This window comes from Elephantulus edwardii, unplaced genomic scaffold (assembly GCF_000299155.1).
Source record: "Elephantulus edwardii isolate Elephantulus edwardi_28Jun2011 unplaced genomic scaffold, EleEdw1.0 scaffold00002, whole genome shotgun sequence".
Classification (NCBI taxonomy): Eukaryota; Metazoa; Chordata; class Mammalia; order Macroscelidea; family Macroscelididae; genus Elephantulus; species Elephantulus edwardii.
Window position 1 is genome coordinate 37,332,700 of NW_006399752.1, and position 17,313 is coordinate 37,350,012.

Genomic DNA, 17,313 nt, shown 5'->3' on the forward strand with positions numbered 1-17,313 from the left:
AAAACAGGGGTGGCTGCTAGTCACTACTGCCAGGGTGGGTCTCAACTGCCAACCTGCTGACTAGTACGTGAATGCTTCATCATTTGTAGCACTTTGAGAACCTGGGGACTCCCAAATGAAAGCTTAAACCAGATCACGTGTTGACCCATCAGTTCTCACTCGTAGGGACCTTCCATCAGGTTCCAAAGGCTGTAAACCTTCAGAGGAAGACACTTCCCATTGTTCTCTCTGGTGGATTTGAACTGCCTGCCCTTTGGTTAGCAGTTTAACTCCTTGTCCACTAGACTATCAGAACTCCCTTAAGTAAGACATACACAGCCTGCAGAAAGATGCAAACCAAAACAACCATGAGATATCATCTCACCCCAACAATAATAGCAAAGTTCAACAAGACAGTAGACAACAAATGCTGGTGAGGTTGTGGAGATTAGAACTCTTATTCACTGCTGGTAGGAATGTAAAGTGGTGCAGCCACTATGGAAAGTGTTCTGGTGCTTTCTCAAAAAGTTGGAAATAGAAATCCCACTTGACCTAGCAATTTCTCTACTGTGAATATACCCTAAAGAAACCAGAGCCACCACTCAAAACAGATGCATCCACACCCACTTTAATTGCTGCATTACACACAACTGCAAAGAGATGGAGGCAACCCAAGTGCCCACCAACAAACGAATGAATAGAAAATCTACGGTACACTCACATAATGGAATATTATGCAACACTAAAAAATGAACTCATAAATTATTACACAGCATAGGTGAACCTGGAGAACATTATGCTTAGTGAAATATCTCTGTCACAAAAGAACAAATACAACATAACACCACTGTTCTAAAAGAGGACAGACGTGGGGAAGTTGAGGAGAGAATAGGAAAAGAGTGAAGAGATAATGAACACTGCATTGGAACAGATGAGGGAAAGAACTGTCTGGAAGGAATATATTAGGCGTGATACGATGACAACAACCTGGAACAAGCGGTGCATTGTGAGGAGTGCTGGGGGAAGTAGAAGAAGAAAAAAATGCAACAAGAAAAAAATTAAAGAAAAACATTTTCTACGTTAAAAAATGTACAGCACTGGATAAAAGTAAATATGGCATACAGAATTCTAAAAAGAATGTGGAAACAGGAAACGGCTTGCAAGGGCTGCTGTGTACCTGGAAGGGCTGTGCCGTGGTGGACCGGACCACAGCCCATGGCCTCCTCCAGTCCACTCGCTGCCCTGCTGGCGGGAGGCTGTTGGTGGACAGTCATCCTGTGATTTTAGCATTTTCTGCTATCAGGAGAAACGAAGGATTTCCAAAACCATCAAGATTGATTCCTTTCAATTTAACAGTTTTCTCAATTTGCATTTTTCCTCTCACACATTTGATTATTTGTAGTGAGAAGAAATCAGGCAGACAGATCATGAGCTCCAGAAGGCACGTTTTTCTGCTTTCACGTAACTGCAGAGATAAGGAGCCCTCTCTGCCCCTTTCCCCAGCACCCTGCTCGCTACTTCCTTCTGAACCCTCCCTGCAGCGTTTTGAAAGTCCAATCTCTGCTGGAAGTCTGCTCAAGGCACTACTCAGAATCCTGTGACCTCCCGCCCACTGCCCAGCTCCGGGGGTACATTCACACTTTTAAGTACTTGCTATGGCAACACCTTACTTCCAGGTGAGAAGAAAAAAATCCATATTTGTTGCAAATTTAGCAATTTAGATACATGAAATTTGGAGCATCTGTCAGCTGCTCTGAAGGAGAAAGATGGACAATGCACTCCTGTGGGATTTATTGCCTTGAAAACCCCCTCCCTGGAGGGTCAGCTATGAGTCAGTCCTGACTGAAGAGAGAGCCAGAAACATCCTGAGGGTCGGGACACTGCTGTGGCTCTGCTAGACACAGACAGTTCTCTGACCCGCTGGGACTCCTTAAGTGATGACCTGCTATCAGCCGACCTCAGGGCAGGGCAGCAGTGTTCACTTAATCACATCGAGATTAGCCAATGGTTGATTTTTAGAAACTCTTCCTTCTTTAAGGTTCATTGTAACTCGCCAGAAAAACTAAACTCAATGCTGTTGAGCCAATTCTGACTCAGAGCCAAGCAGTTTCCAAGGCTTGCAATCTAACCTTTCCTCCAGGGAGCTGCTGCTGGTTTTGAACCTTTGGAGACGTGCATCCTGTTGGTTGGTAGCACAACCTGATGTAATTGTAAGTTGAGTGTGGAGTCAATAAAGACTTGGGGTGACTCTGCACAGATCTGAACATTTTCCAACCCTGTGCCATCTCCAGGGCATCCCTGTCATTAAAATTCTGCCCCCGTCCGATTTTTCAAAAGCAACTGAATGGCCTGCCTTTTATGCCTAGAGGTTAAGAGCTCTGCAAAACTTCGTCTGAATTTGGAATTTGATGGGGGAAAAAAATAAGGCTCTAAAAAGAAGTCTCAAACCCCTACCTCCCCCTTCTTCCCCACCCGCTGAGCAGGGGAAGTAGCTCTTGTTTTAGGTCTAGTGTCAGATACTGGCTGTGCATTTGGTTGATGGTAAAACATGGGTTTTTATGTTACAGTCAAGTGCCCCTTCTATTACATCAGTCGTATAGCCCTGGTGTGTCCACTTGCCACACAGAGGTAACTTGTGGTTGCTGTGATGCTAAACGCTGTGGCACAAATGTGTCAAATGCGTTAATAGTTACCCACGGCGGACAGTGTTTGGTGGAGCTCCCCGATTAAAACAAGCTTGGAAGCAGGAGTGACATCCACTTCCATAACAGCTTGCCTCCAGAAACTCTGTGAACCTGGAGAGAGGGTGAAAGTCATACAAGTGTTGAGGACTTTCGTTCATAGGGTCGCTATGAGTCATCTATGACTCGACAGCACTTAACAACAACACAATTCAAATAAAACCCACCACATTCTTCTTCAGACACCACTGAAGACATCACGCCCCATTTACAAAATGAACCATTTCGGACCACAGCCGAGGTTTGCCTTTTCTTGGTTATTTTATTTAGACGAAGGCCCAAAAGGCGATAAACTGTGCCCCTAACATTGGAACATGTGCTGCAGCGGGTGAGGTAATAATATTGTGCAAATGGACACAAACAACTCATATCAGAAAAATGGTTTACAGTTACAAAACTTACTGCTTCTAAATTAGTACAAGAATCTTCTTTATCATTATTATGAAGATATAAAACCCCGAATTTTACAAGTATTGTTTTTATTTCATTATCTGTATCCTTGTTAAAAGGAGGGCAACATGGTTATTACCAGTGACTGGAACCTCCCCACACCTCCCAGGGAGAAAAATCCTGGTTGTCAGAGCTGATAAAAATGACAGAAGGGCAGGCAGGAGTCAGAACGACTCCCTGGTACACAGTGCAACAATCACTCTTCAACTATGCAGGGATTTAGACATAATATGCTAACCAGGACTCCACCTCCACCCCATGGTATAGCAGGTTAAAAGTTGGTCAGCTAAAAGGCGGGGGCAGTTTGAACCCACCAGGCCCTCTAAAGTGAGAAAGATAAGGCAGTCCCTCCCCATTAAGGTTTACAGTCTCAGAAACCCAGGGAGGGTACCAGGAATTAAGACACAACGGCGAAGGGTTTGGCTTGTCCTTTGGGGGCAAAAACCACAGAGAAAACACCCACAATCCACAATCCAAAGCACTTTAGCAAAAACAGAGGAGGATGTGGTGGCCCTGTGGATCCCTGTGATTTTTGACTGGTGTCCCGGGACATAGGAGCGAAGTGGCAGTGTAAGAAAACATCAGTAACGAAAACTTGCAGCATGACTTCGAAAGACAGCTACCTAGGAGTGGAAGGCCAGTTTGCTCTGTCAACTTTCCCCCACAAGATGCACACAGGGCTGAGTGGAAAGCGGTTCTGCTCTGTAAGCTTTCCCCCAGAATCCCAGGAAGAACTTGAAACCAAAACAGTAACTTCAAAACCCAGTCAAAGAAATAAAAAGCCAAAGCTGGCCGCAGCAACATAATTTTGTTTTCATGCAACTTACAGAGGCAGAAACGGCCTAGAGTAAATGACAAAGTCGCTGTAGGCCTGGTGGGTTCTCCCCCCTTCCCGAGACACAATATGCCTTTTCAAACCAAAGCTAGGAGTGTGCCCCACCACTTAGCTACGCGAATACCTATATTTAGCGATTGCTGCTGGCGATACAGTGCTGGCCTGGGAGGGGAAGGCCTCGCGGCACTGAAACCTGAGTCTCTTACGCTCCACAGTCCCTTTGGAATCTCGGGGTCACTCGGGAGGTCTCTGTCCCAACAGAAACCAATCCATTCGCGAAATCCACCCGAAGACAAGGGCGTGGTCTCTCCGTCCGGGGACAGGGGTTCCTGGGGGTGCGGGTCTGTTGTCAGGACACTGTCCGAGGTAAAGCTGGGAAGTTTTCACTGAGGATGGAAGGCCTGCGGGCAGCTGAAGCTTTGGGAGTTAGAAGCAGAGAAGGCGGGCATTCGCCCAGCGAGCACTTGAAGGCACCGAGGAGGGGTCCGCGCAGCGGGATCACCGGCCACGCGTGTCAGCCGATGAACCTTTCCGAGGGCCACGTGTCGTGGACCAGCTGGGGGGCGGCCGGGACCACGGGCTGGGCGGGGGCCAGCGCTTCCATCTCGCGCACGATGAGCGTGAAGACCCGGTCCACCATCAGCTTGCTCTTGGCCGTGACCTCCAGGAACGGGCAGCGCCACTCGCGGGCCAGCGCGCGGCCCTGCGCCGTCAGCACCTGGCGCTGGGCGTCGCGGTCAGCCTTGGTGGCCACCAGCACCTGTGGGGCGACCCGGGACCCGCGCAGACTGACCAGGCGGTCTCGCATGAGCTTCACGGCCTGGAACGAGGAGTCGCTGTCCACGCTGTAGAGCAACACGAAGCCGTCACAGTTTTGCATGTACAGGTCGGTGAGCGTGACCAGGTGCGCGGCGCCCACCGTGTCCAGGATCTCCAGCAGCGTGGGCACCGAGTTCACCTCGATCACCTTGCTGAACAGGTCCTCGACGGCCGGCTCGCAGTGCGTGGGGAAGGTCCCGCAGGCGAACTGCGTGGCCAGCGCCGTCTTGCCCACGGCCGCGCTGCCCAGGAGCACCACGCGGTAGCCCTTGTCCGGGCGCGACACCAGCCCAGCCATGGCCGCCATGAGGGGACGCGGGTGGGCGGGGGGAGAGGGACGGGGAGGAAGAGGAGGGGACGCGGGAGGGCGGGGACCAGCCTGCGAAGGGGCCGGGAGGGCGGGGCGCGCGAGGAGGGCGGGCGCGGGGCCGGATGGGGGTCCGAGCGGGGTTGGTGCGCGCCAGTGTCCAGTCCCTGGTCCCGCTCCTCCGTCCCCTCGTCACCCTCCCATCCTGCCACCTAGGCGGAAGCCGAGTCCAGAGGCCGCGTCCCCGCCCCTCCGCGCGCCACCCCCGCCGGGGGCCTCCTGCGCCTCTGCTGGGCCTGCACCCGGGGTCCCCACCGAGCACCACCTGGGACTGGCGCCGAGCAGGCTGCGTCCCTCCCCAGGGGGCTCCCCGAGGCCAGGCCTGAGCAGGTCAGCCCGGGAATGCGGGTGTCCCCGCCATCTCGGGTCAGTCTGGTGACCAGTGGCCAGGCTGGCTCCGCTCAAGGTCAGACCCGACTGGACCACTTAGGTGGGACCCGTTTTGCGGCAGGGGGGACCCCAGGTTCAAGGCTGGTGAGAGATCCATGTCCGGCAGCTTCAGACCAAGGACCCCAAGTCACTGGGGGAAACCCCTGGGTGCCCTGGGTACTCCACGCTGGCCCTCTAGCTCCCCTCTCCTGGATCTTTATGCACTGTCAGTGACGTGGCACTCTGCAGGTAAACCTTCCAGGTGAAATCAAGCCTGCAGTTCTGCTGCCTGGGAGCTTGCAGGTTGGAACACCCCCAGAGGCTCTGAGCAAAGAGGACTGGCCGTCTGCTCTCACAATGGTTACTGCTCAGAAAATTGTTACGGTGGTTTTACCCTGTCCATCTGAGGGCACCTAATGGCCCAGGGTCAGGGTGACCACCTCTGAGGGTGGAAGGGCTCTCTGATCAAGTACAGGCTCCCAGAGGAAGACCCTGGGTGACCGGCGCTCTATAAGCACTGTCCAGGCTGTTCTGCCCCCTCCACTCTCCCTCTGGTTCAACTCTCCCAGACACAAGCTTGTCGCCTTCCTTGAACCCAGAGGAGGACAATGGGAGATGAACAAACACAGCAGGACCTTAGGGCCCCCTCAGGCTGTGCTGAGAGGGGACACCACTGTCCATGCGCTTTCCCTGTGTTGGGCTGTCAGTAAACTCTCTGCTGTGGGACAGCTTGGTGGGGCAGTGTCCAGTGTCCCCGAGTCTGGACATCCTGCCTTTCCAGCAGCACAGGTGTGGAATTGGGAGTCATGTGAAGGCCAGACAGGAGAGGCCGCATCCTCCATGTCCATGTCTGATCACGCAGAGTTTATAAAGAGGGTATAGGTCATCCTCAGTACAAAATGCCACCCTTTCTGTCTACTCTCCAGTCACCTCTAAGCTGCAGCGACTCCTGTGACGGTGTTTTAAGTGCCCCCTAGGGCTTCCCAAGCTCCAGTCTTTAATGGAGCCCACTAACAGGTATTTGTTCTGCCTCTTCCTGGAAGGTCACAATCTAAAACCTTTCTGTTCACAGCTGATGGCTTAACTTTCAGACCATCAGGCTCTTTCAGTGTATATGTTGTTGTTAGGTGCCGTCAATTTGACTGTGACAGAGACCCTATGGAAAACATAAAAAACTTGTCCTTTCCTGAGCCATCCTCAAGGTCACTGCCAAGTTTATCTATCTATCTATCTATCTATCTATCTATCTATCTATCTATCTATCTATCTAATCATGGCTTAATGGTAAGAAATACGACTGCAACCCCAGGGGTACACAGTTTGAATCCACCAGCTGCTCCATGGGAGGAGAATGGGAATCTCCTCTTGTGCATTTACTGCCTCTGAAAAACCTGTGGGAGGGTCAACTGTGAGTCAGTTCCAACTCAACGACACCTCCCCACCCCCCCACCGCAGTGACACACATGAACTCTGATAACACAGTCTATAGGGAATTACACAGCTAACCTAAAGTTTGTTGTTTGTTGTTGATTGTCAACAAGTCGAGGTCGACTCACAGGGATGCTATGAACAAAAGACCTAATGCCTTTACATAACTATTGTTGTTTCTCCAAGTTTATAGAGTTTCCAGAGGCATGTGGTTTAGGAAGTGGATGCCACTCCTGCTTCCCAACCTGTTTTACAACTGGGAGCTCCACCAAACAATGTCCACATTGGGAAACCATTCTGGTATTTGATATCCCCATGGCACAAGGTTCAGCATCACAGCAAACCCAGGTTACCTCATACAGCACATTGACAAAGAGTGATGTGCAAAGTGGAAGACTCTTCCTCCAGATATAATAGCACTAGTCTTGTTTAGCCGTGTTTAAGTGTTGTCAAGTCGAATATGACTCAGAGCATTTTGCACAATAGACCTGAACTCCGTTCTATAATTAACATCATTTCTGTACATTTATAAGAGAGTTTGTAGAGATTCCAGAGGCATCTAGTTTAGGAAGTAGATGCCACTCCTGCTTCCCAACATAAATCAATCTGGAAGCTCATCCAAACACTGTACATAATAGGTAACCATTATGGTATTTGACATGACTATGGAATAGTGGTCAGCATCACAGCAACTCCAAGTTGTTCAGTTGTTGTTGTTGTTGTTGTTATGTGCCGTCGAGTCGTTTGCGACTCATAGCGACCCTATGTACAACGGCCCTAAACCGTGCTCTATCCTGTGCCAATCTCATTGCCTCTGACACACCCATCCCGATTACCCCAGTCACTGAATCAATCCACCTCATAGAGGGTCTTCCCCTCCTGCGCTGTCCCTCCACTCTACCCAGGATGATGTCCGTCTCTAAAGACCTGTCTCTCCTTACAACATGTCCAAAGTATGTCAGGCGAAGCCCCAGAATCCTTGCCTCCAAGGAGCAGCCTGGCTTAACCCTCTCTACGATGAATCCGTTTGTTTTCTTGGCAGTCCATGGTACATTCAATACTCTTCTCCAGCACCACAGCTCAAAGGCGTCAATTCTCCTTCTATCCTCCCTAGTCATTGTCCAACTCTCTGATGCATAACAAGTGACTGCAAAAACCATGGCCTGTATCAGACACACCTTAGTCTCCAGAGAGACACCATTGCTCTTCAGTACTTTAGAGAGCTCCCTAAACAGCAGACTTTCCCCTCGCAGTACGTTTTTTGATTTCCTGGCTACTGGTGCCAAGAGTGTTGATCGTGGAGCCGAGCAAATTGAAGCTGTGAACAATCTCAATCTCTTCGCCATCTATCCTGATGCTACCGATTGGTCTGGTGGTGAGAATTTTTGTCTTCTTGACATTGAGCCTTAGTCCATTTTGAAGGCTGCAGTCCTTGACCCTCTGCAGTAAGTGCATGAGGTCCTCCTCAGTTTTGAAGTTGTTCAGTACAGCAAACAAACAAATGATTGCTCTGTCTTTTAAAGAATATTCTTCTAAAATTAATAAATTTGGTCTGAGGGCCTGCAGGGCCGCAAGCCAGTTGACTTCCAGAGTGGAGGGAGACTTCCAGTCCCCAGGCCCCAGGCCAGTGCAGAGACCCATCCCCTTATCATTGATTTTAAAGCCACACCCTTGAGCAGGTCTCCACCCTTACCCTTAGTCTAAGGCTCAAGGACCACCCTCTTTTGAGGGGGGAAAAAGCAGTAAAACACAACAAAAAGGACCTCAGAAACTTCCCTTGCCTGACTGCCATCAAGATGAGACCACCATCGAGATGCCAGCCACCCTTAGGAATTAAGCAATTATATATATATATATATATATAAAATTTATATATTTTTTCCCTCTTACTTGAAGCTTTTTTTCCCTTGTTTTTCTCTTTCCCCCCTTCTTTCTTTCTTGAAGATTTAATGGAGCAACATTCTTTGAATTCTACTCCAAAGTTCCTGCACTAAGTCCCCATAGCATTTAGCCATATGACCCTTCATACCAATGGGATTTGTTCTGTTGACAGTTCAAATCTACCAGCCACGACCCCATAGGACAAAGATGGGCAGTCCTATCCCTTGCCACTTACAACCTCTGAAAACCCCCTGTTGGCTATGAACTGGATCTGACTCAATGACAAGGTTGTTATGTGCTGTTGAGTATGACTCAGAGTGACCCTATGAACCACTGAGCTGAACCCTGTATGGCCGTGTGCCATCCTCATCATCTCTGACACACTTGAGCCCATTGCTGTAGTCACTGTGTCTGTCCATCTCATCGAAGGTCTTTCTTTCTGAGCATGATGTCCCTCCCCTAGGAATAGCCTCTCCTTCAATGTACCCAAAGCATGGGAAATGAAACTTTGTCATGTTTGCCCCAAGCAGTGTTTTGCCTTGCACTTGCCCTAAGACATATCTGTTTGTTCTTTTGGCAGTCCATGGGATATTTTGTACTCTTCTCCAACATCAATTCTTCTTCTGTCATCCTTATTCATTGTGCAGCTCTCAGATGCATAGCAAGTGATTGAAAAGACAGTGGCCTGAATCAGGTACACCCTACCCCTCAAACTGACATCACTGCTCTTAAGTGATTGGAGAGGTCACTAGAGCTCCACATATTTATATTACACACACACACACACACACACACACACACACACACACACACGTATAAATAAAATCTCATTGCAGCCGAGTCTGAACTGATTTACAGCTGACACTTCAATAGGTTTTACTGCCTCTGAAAACCTGCTGGAGGTCAGTCCTATTTGATGGCACATAACAGCAACAAGTAGGTTTCAGAGGCTGTGAATTACGTGGGAGGAGGTTGCCCATATTTCTCCCTCAGAGCCACAGGTGGATAGGAACCACCAGAGAGGCATCACTTTTTAAAAAAAAAATTATTTTCTTATTTTTGTGCATGTACCGTCAACTCAGATCTGACTGGTACAGAAGGAGATTGTCTCTCCTCCAGCAGAGCATCTGGTGGATTTGAACTGTGCACCTTTGGGATTGCAGTGCAGCTTCTTGCCACTAGGCCACCCCAAGGCATCATTTTTGGGTTAACAGTACAACTCATTATGAACTACACCATTAGAGGCGCGCGCGCACACACACACACACACACACACACACACACACACACACACACACAGCTGTACCTGCTATAAATCATGGTCTTTTCAAACACTTCCTCTGCATCTGAAAGTTGGACCATGAATACGGATGACAGAGGAAGAATAGATGCCTTTGAGTTGTGGTGTTGGAGAATATCCATGGACTTCCAAAAGAATAAAAATGTATGTCTTGAAGGAAGCATAAGCAAGTTGCTCCTTAGAGGGAAGACTGATGAAACTTTGTGTCACATGTTGTTGTTGTTGTTGTTGTTATTGTTGTTATGTGCCGTCGAGTCGTTTGCGACTCATAGCGACCCTATGTACAACAGCCCTAAACCCTGCTCTATCCTGTGCCAATCGCACTGCCTCTGACACACCCATCCCGATTACCCCAGTCACTGAATCAATCCACCTCATAGAGGGCCTTCCTCTCCTGCGCTGTCCCTCCACCCTCCCAAGCATGATGTCCCTCTCTAAAGACCTGTCTCTCCTTACAACATGTCCAAAGTATGTCAGGCGAAGCCCCAGAATCCTTGCCTCCAAGGAGCAGCCTGGTTTAACCCTCTCCAGGTGAATCTATTTGTTTTCTTGGCAGTCCATGGTATATTCAATACTCTTCTCCAGCACCACAGCTCAAAGACATCAATTCTCCTTCTATCCTCCCTGGTCATTGTCCAACTCTGTGATTCATAACAAGTGATTGCAAAGACCATGGCCTGTATCAGGCGCACCTTAGTCTCCAGAGAGACACACCGTTGCTCCTGAGTACTTCAGAGGGGTCCCTAACAGCACAGTGTCACATACTTAGGGCTTATTGTCAGGAGGGCCAGTCCTTGGACAAAGAACATCCTGCTGGGAAATGTGGAGGGTCAGCGAAAGAGGAAAATCCCTAACCTGAGGGATTGCCACAGGGACTGAAACCATACGCTTGAACATGGCAGAGACTGACGATGGCATAGGACAGGGCAAGGGTCAGATCTGTCAGCCTGTTGTAGTCAACTTGATAGCACCCAACAACCACCACCAACAATGTGTGTGCATGTGTGTTTGGACATCATTCCTATGTAATGTTGCGGCTCCTTCAGTATAGTCATGCATAAAGAGTAAGCAGATTTCTAAAAGGGAGCCCTGGCCTGGTGGGTAAGGAGTTGCACGGCCAACCCAAAGGCATTTGAACCCACTCTGCGGTTTACAGCCTTTGCAAAGCTGCTGGAGGGTCAGCTAGGAGTTGGCAATGAAGGAGACACTTCACATGAGAAATCTGACAGCAGTTATTCTCATTGCAAGGTTAAAAAAAAAAAAGATAACTGCAGATAATCTTTAGAGAAAGGCATGCTCAATTCAGGTTGGGACAACTTCCCACAGACAACTTTTGGAGGTATAGAGGCAATTTACTTAAAAAAATAATAATAAAAAAAATCACAGAACACACAAGGACAACAGCTGCCATAGTAGGGACCATCAGAAACACCAGACAGCAGAATCACACTGGACAGCAGAATCACGCCGGACAGCAGAATCACGCCGGACAGCAGAATCACGCCGGACAGCAGAATCACACCAGAAAGTTGTGGACATTGGAATTACCAACTAGAAGGTAATTGTATTTCATGTGTTTAAACAAAACAGCTTGAAACCTGAGTAAGGAGCGTGGGACCATGGTGAAGCTAATTGCAGCATGTTTCAGTCTTCTCCCCCCCCCCACCTTCTAAGAATAATTTTACAACCTAATAATAGAAAGCGTCTGCTAGATGGATTGTACAATGACTAAAACGTAACTGAAAGAGTCTGGTGACGTAGTGTTTAAGCTTTCAGTTGCTAACCAAAAGGTCACTATTTCTAATTCACCATCTGCTCCACAGACAAGAGATGAGAGACATGGAAATCTGTTTCTATAAAGAATGCAGCTTTGGAATTTGTATGGAGCAGGGATACTCTGTTTTATCTGTGAATTTGCATTCACTGTGAATACAAAATGGACTCAAAGGTAATGGGTTTACTTTGGATTTAAACAGAGCCAAAGAGAAAAAGGAAATTAACATGGCTCACAGATATATGATTATCTGGAAAATTTAGAAGAATCTACAGAGAAATTGAGGCAGGTTAGATTCTTCCTGGGGTAAAGACATTGGGGGTGGGGGTGGGGGTGAGGAAGCATCCTCTTCTCTTAAGATTTACAACCTCAGAAACCCAGTGGAGGATCTGTTATGAGTGACCTTTGATACGAAGGCAGTGACAGATTCAGTATAAAATGTCTTTCAAAGACAAACTCAAACTGAAGACAGGCAAGATTCTATTGCAGAATTTAAAAACACATAGTACAGTTGCTTGCCTCTCTTTTGATCTTGATGAATCTAAATCCCATCTTTGAATCTCATGCCCTCCTAGCAGCAATAGCAAAGTTCAACAGGGCATAAAGAACAAATACTGGTGAGGTTGTGGAGCGATTGGAACCCTTACGCACTACTGGTGCGAGTGTAAAACGGTGCAACCACTGTGGAAGGTTATTTGGGGCTTCCTCAAAAAATTGGAGGTAGAAATACCACTTGACCCAGCAATTCCACTTTTGGTAATATACTCTAAAGAAACCAGGGCCATTCTCAAACAGCTGTGTGCACATCCATGTTTATTGCTGCATTATCCACAACAGCAAAGAGATGGCAACAATCCAATCAACAAACAAATGGATAGAGAAAAAAGATGGTACAGTCACACAATGGAATAATATGCAGCACTGAAAAAAGGAACTCGTAAAACATTACACAACATGGGGGAGCCTGGAGGACATTATGCTGAGTGAAGTATCTCAGTCACAAAAGGACAAATACTGCATAACACCACTGTTACAAAGCAAGACTGACATAGGGAGTGGAGAGGAGAATAGGAAACGAGTGGATAGATAATGAACACTGCATTGGAGCAGATAAGTGAAAGAACTAAAGGAATATATGATTGTTGTTGTGTTGTTGTTAAGTGCCACTGAGTCACAGGCGACTCATAGTGACCCTATGAAGGAGAGTCCTCCATGCTTGTGTGTCTCTCATCCTCTCTCCAGGTTCATAGGGTTTCTGGAGGCAAGCTATTATGGAAGTGGATGCCAGTCCTCCTTCCAAGCTTGTTTTAATCGGGGAGCTCCACCCCACTCTCTGCCCACATTGGGTAACCAGCCCTTAACGCATTTGACACATCAGTGTCACAGTGTTCAGCCTCACAGCAAAGATAAGTGACCGCTGTATGGCAACTTGTACACCAGGGCTATACGATCTAGAGGAGTGTCTGAACAAAAACAATGAAAGACAGGCCCGAGGGCCACAGATTAAAAGTCATCCACCTTCGGCTTGGTAGCATCGCCTTCTGGACAATGTTGCTAAAGCAAGAGAAGTCTGGGGGTTTGGGTAGAAATTATCAAACCTAGCTTTCTGTCAGTTTCCTTTCTGATGCTGCATTGGTTATTAGTGGAATTTTAAAATTTGTGCTCCTGTATTACAGACTGTATCCTATTCTTTATTTTTTTAAAATGGGAATTCATTTTCAAAAGTCTCTTTCAGGAAAAAATGATAAAGTTGAAAAGACGCTAATTCATACTACCTGTTATTTCTATAAGGATTGCTCCTTAAAAGCAAAATTTAAAATAAAGAAAAAAATCCCCCAAAATACTAACCTTAATTTTCTAAAAATATTAAAAAATATTAGAGAGCATCTCTAAGCACACACCCCTTTCTTCTGCCGTAGAATTAACATATTCCCTGACACAGAGGAGGGCTGCATATTGACACATCTCTTTTAAATGACTTCCTGAAAAGCCATCCATTTCTTGAGCAACTTCAAGCAGGTCTACGTGTCTCTCCACATTTTCAGTTTTCTTTCAGGATCGCTTCTCTCTGTTTTAGGCATTTTATATATATGACAACAATATGGAATAAGGTGCACTACAAAGTGAACTGGGGGAGGGGGAAGGGAGAGAGGAGGAAAATGTGCAGTAATTATGAATGAAAATCTACTTTTCTATAAACTTTCATGAGAATCACAAGAAAATAAAGTGTGTGTATGTGCGTGTGTGTGTGTGTGTGTGTGTGTATTTTTTTTTAAAGAGCCTCATATCTTTCTCTGAGAATTCCCAGAAGAAAGTTTCTTCCACATGTAGATAAGACTAGAATTTAAAAATAGCCTTTTTCAGAACAACAGAACCCTTATGCCTGGGACGTTTTCATTAATGTAATAACCACCCAGCCTTACTAGGCATTTTCTGCTTAGAAAAAATGTCTTCAGACTCACCCTGTAAGGTGCAGGCCTGATTAAGGACATGGTAGTTTCAATCACTTGCTGAGAGTTGGGCAACGAATAAGGATGACAGAAGAAGAACTGATGCCTTTGAGTTCTGGTGTTGGAGAAGAGCACTTAATATCCCATGGACTGCCAAAAGAATAAATAGATGCGTCCTGGAGAAGGTGCAGCCAGAGTGCTCATTGGAGGCAAGGATGACAAAGCTTCATCTCACACATACTTTGGGCATGTTGCTGGGAAAGCCTACTCCTTGGAGAGGGACATCATGCATGGAAAGGTGGAGGCTCAAGAAAAGAGAGGAAGACTCTTGACCAGGTGGAGGTGGATTGACACAGTGACGGCAGAAATAGGCACAAGTGTGTCAGAGATGATGTGGATGGCACATAATAGGACAAGGTTCAGAGTTGTTGTTCACAAGGTTACTATGAGTCATACTGGACTCACCAGCACCTAACAACAACGACAACAACGTGGTAACTATGCATTTCTTCCACTGTAGGTCAAGGAGAACAGCTGAAAATTGTTTCTCACAAGGTCTAGCCACACTCTATATAAATAGCAGAGGAATCCAGCTAATGTAGGCAGCTCCAGGTGTTCTTTCTAGCAACCATTATAGCTTTACTAACAATCCCTGCTTTATTTGCAAGAATTTTCAGGTGCCAAGTATGTGAAAAAGCAAAAAGTACAACCTCTCAACGACCTTTCAGACGAAGCAGAATTGGAGAAAACTTGAAGGTATGCCCGTGATGACAAAGCAGTGACCAGCATGGTTTTTTTTTTGTTGTTCTATTTTTTTGTTGCTTTTTACAACTATGTTATCCAGGTATATCTACCCATTTAAAAAAAATACACATTTCCATGATTTCTAATAAATGTACTGTGAAACCAGCATTTAACCAGAACCCATCCTGCAAACCTGCTTCTCGTGACTCCTGATGTGTCCATCTTTTCTAAGAGGATCCTGAGTTTTCCTCCTAATGCTATTTAAGGAAGCATGAGCTCTTTCCCAAGCCCTGAACCTAACCTGTGTAGCTCTAGTGGCTTTAGTCCTGGAGGGGGTTGCATTGTTGACTCAGAGGTTGGTGGTTCAAATCCACCAGTGACTCCAAAGAAAAAAGATGGGCAATGTCCTCACGTACCATTTATAGCCTCTGCTGGGGGTCAGTTATGAATCATTTCTGACTTAATGGCATTTAGTGTATGTTTTTAGTACATAACCCAAAAACCCAAAATAAAATCTTGCAAATGTATCCTCGTTGGTTTGGAACTACCCCTGACGTTTCAGTGGATTCCAAGGCTGTGCACGGGAGAAGAGGGCTTTGCTTTCTTCCTTAGAGGAGCTGGTGGATTCGAACCACCAGAGAAGCACCACTTTGGGGCCAGCAGCCCATCTCCCTGTGTGTAGATGTCCTCAGCTGTCCCCAGCAGGGGGAGGGGGAGCTGCTCTGCAAAGCCAGGCTCCTCTACTGTCCCCGCCACATCTTGCTTTCAGATTTGTTTTCCCAAGAAGCCCATGTTTTCATGTACCATCATCTGTCATCAACACTATCAGATCTTTGTTACTTTCTTCCTGTCCCACCTGTTTTTGCAAACCTGCTGGTGAGCTGCCTGCCCTGTCCACAGATGCTTACACCTGCCTGGGACACTTTCCTCTCCAAATGTAGCTCCCCACACACCCCTCTTGCCCACATTTCAGTGGGTAGCTGGGCATCCCTGAGGGCTGGATGGTCCAGCGCTATGACTGCTCTGCAGCCACCAGCACTCTTTCCTGACGTCTTTCCTACTTTTAGGAAGGCATGCACTTTCCCACAGCTGTGCTATGCTCCGAGGCATTGTGGGGGCATCCTGGTGGTCCACTGGCCACCAGCATCCAGCATCCAGGTCAAACCTCCCCATGTGGGTGTTGTCGGCCACTCTGGGATGTGTGTCCCCCCCCCCCCGCCCCGAGGCCTCATTCCCACTCACCATTTCTGTGATCTTCGGGCTGGCTTGCAAATTGTCTCTGCATGGACTGTTGTTAGATGCCTCCCATCTGAAGCTGACCCTTCAGAGTTTTCAAAGGTTATAAATCAGGAGGAGTGTGCCCATTTTTCTCCTTTGGAACAGGTGGTGGATGTGAGCCTCCTGCCTTCAAGGGAGAAGTTCTTACCACCAGGCCACCAGCGCTCCCTGCCTGGGTTAGTAGCTTGCAATTTGCTTCATAGCTAAAGACAGCGCAGAATGTAGTACGATGGCATGTTGTTTAGCAAACAAGGAAAGCTCTACACTCCGTACAATGGTTTAAAGGACTCCCAAAGCAGACATTGAGTACAAAAGCCAGACATGAAGAGAACTGACGGGTAAGATCCTGGTCGCCTTGTCTGGTCTGGCAGTTGAGAGATGACCAGCCCCTTGGTAGGGCTTGATGGAGTGTGGTCCAACCTTTGATGAGACTTGCTGTGAGCTCAGGGAAGTTTGTTGGGACGTATGTAGCCTGCGCTGGGTAGGTAGGTGCTGAGTCTGGCAGGACGCACTTGCTGTCTGCTTTCTCTCTGCTACATATCTAGCTCCTCACCTCCTGGGTGCCTGGAACCCACGGCTTGGTTTGTCTTTTGACCTTGACTTCATCAGCCTCCACATCTACTTGCCTTGGCACTTGGCAATTTCCACATGCTCGTAAGTCATCTCCTTTGCATACATCCCTTCTTTAAACGTTAAATATTCATATCAATCAATTCATTTGTTGGTTTTGCTTCTTGAGAGAACTCAGCCTAAAAGCACATTGACTTCAGCCTTGTTGCTCAAGGTTAAGGGCAGGTGAGACACATTCTTCGACATCAAGATGGTGGCTGCTCCTGGGAAGAGGGAGTTGGGGAATGCCCTGAACTGGCTTCAGGTGTGTCGATCGATTACATGAGTG

The 17,313-nt window shown here is 47.4% G+C and overlaps 1 protein-coding gene across 1 annotated transcript; it reads right to left on the reverse strand.

The window, feature by feature from the left end:
• Window positions 1-4,519: 4,519 nt before the first annotated feature.
• LOC102867060 (ras-related protein Rap-2c-like) lies at window positions 4,520-5,122 on the reverse strand. The gene has a single exon (XM_006879187.1). It carries the CDS (start codon window positions 5,120-5,122, stop codon window positions 4,520-4,522), a length of 603 nt encoding a protein of 200 aa, XP_006879249.1.
• Window positions 5,123-17,313: the final 12,191 nt, after the last annotated feature.

Excerpts from the sequence above, each read along its gene's own strand:
- LOC102867060 (XM_006879187.1), bottom strand. The coding sequence starts at position 5,122 with ATGGCTGGGCTGGTGTCGCGCCCGGACAAGGGCTACCGCGTGGTGCTC.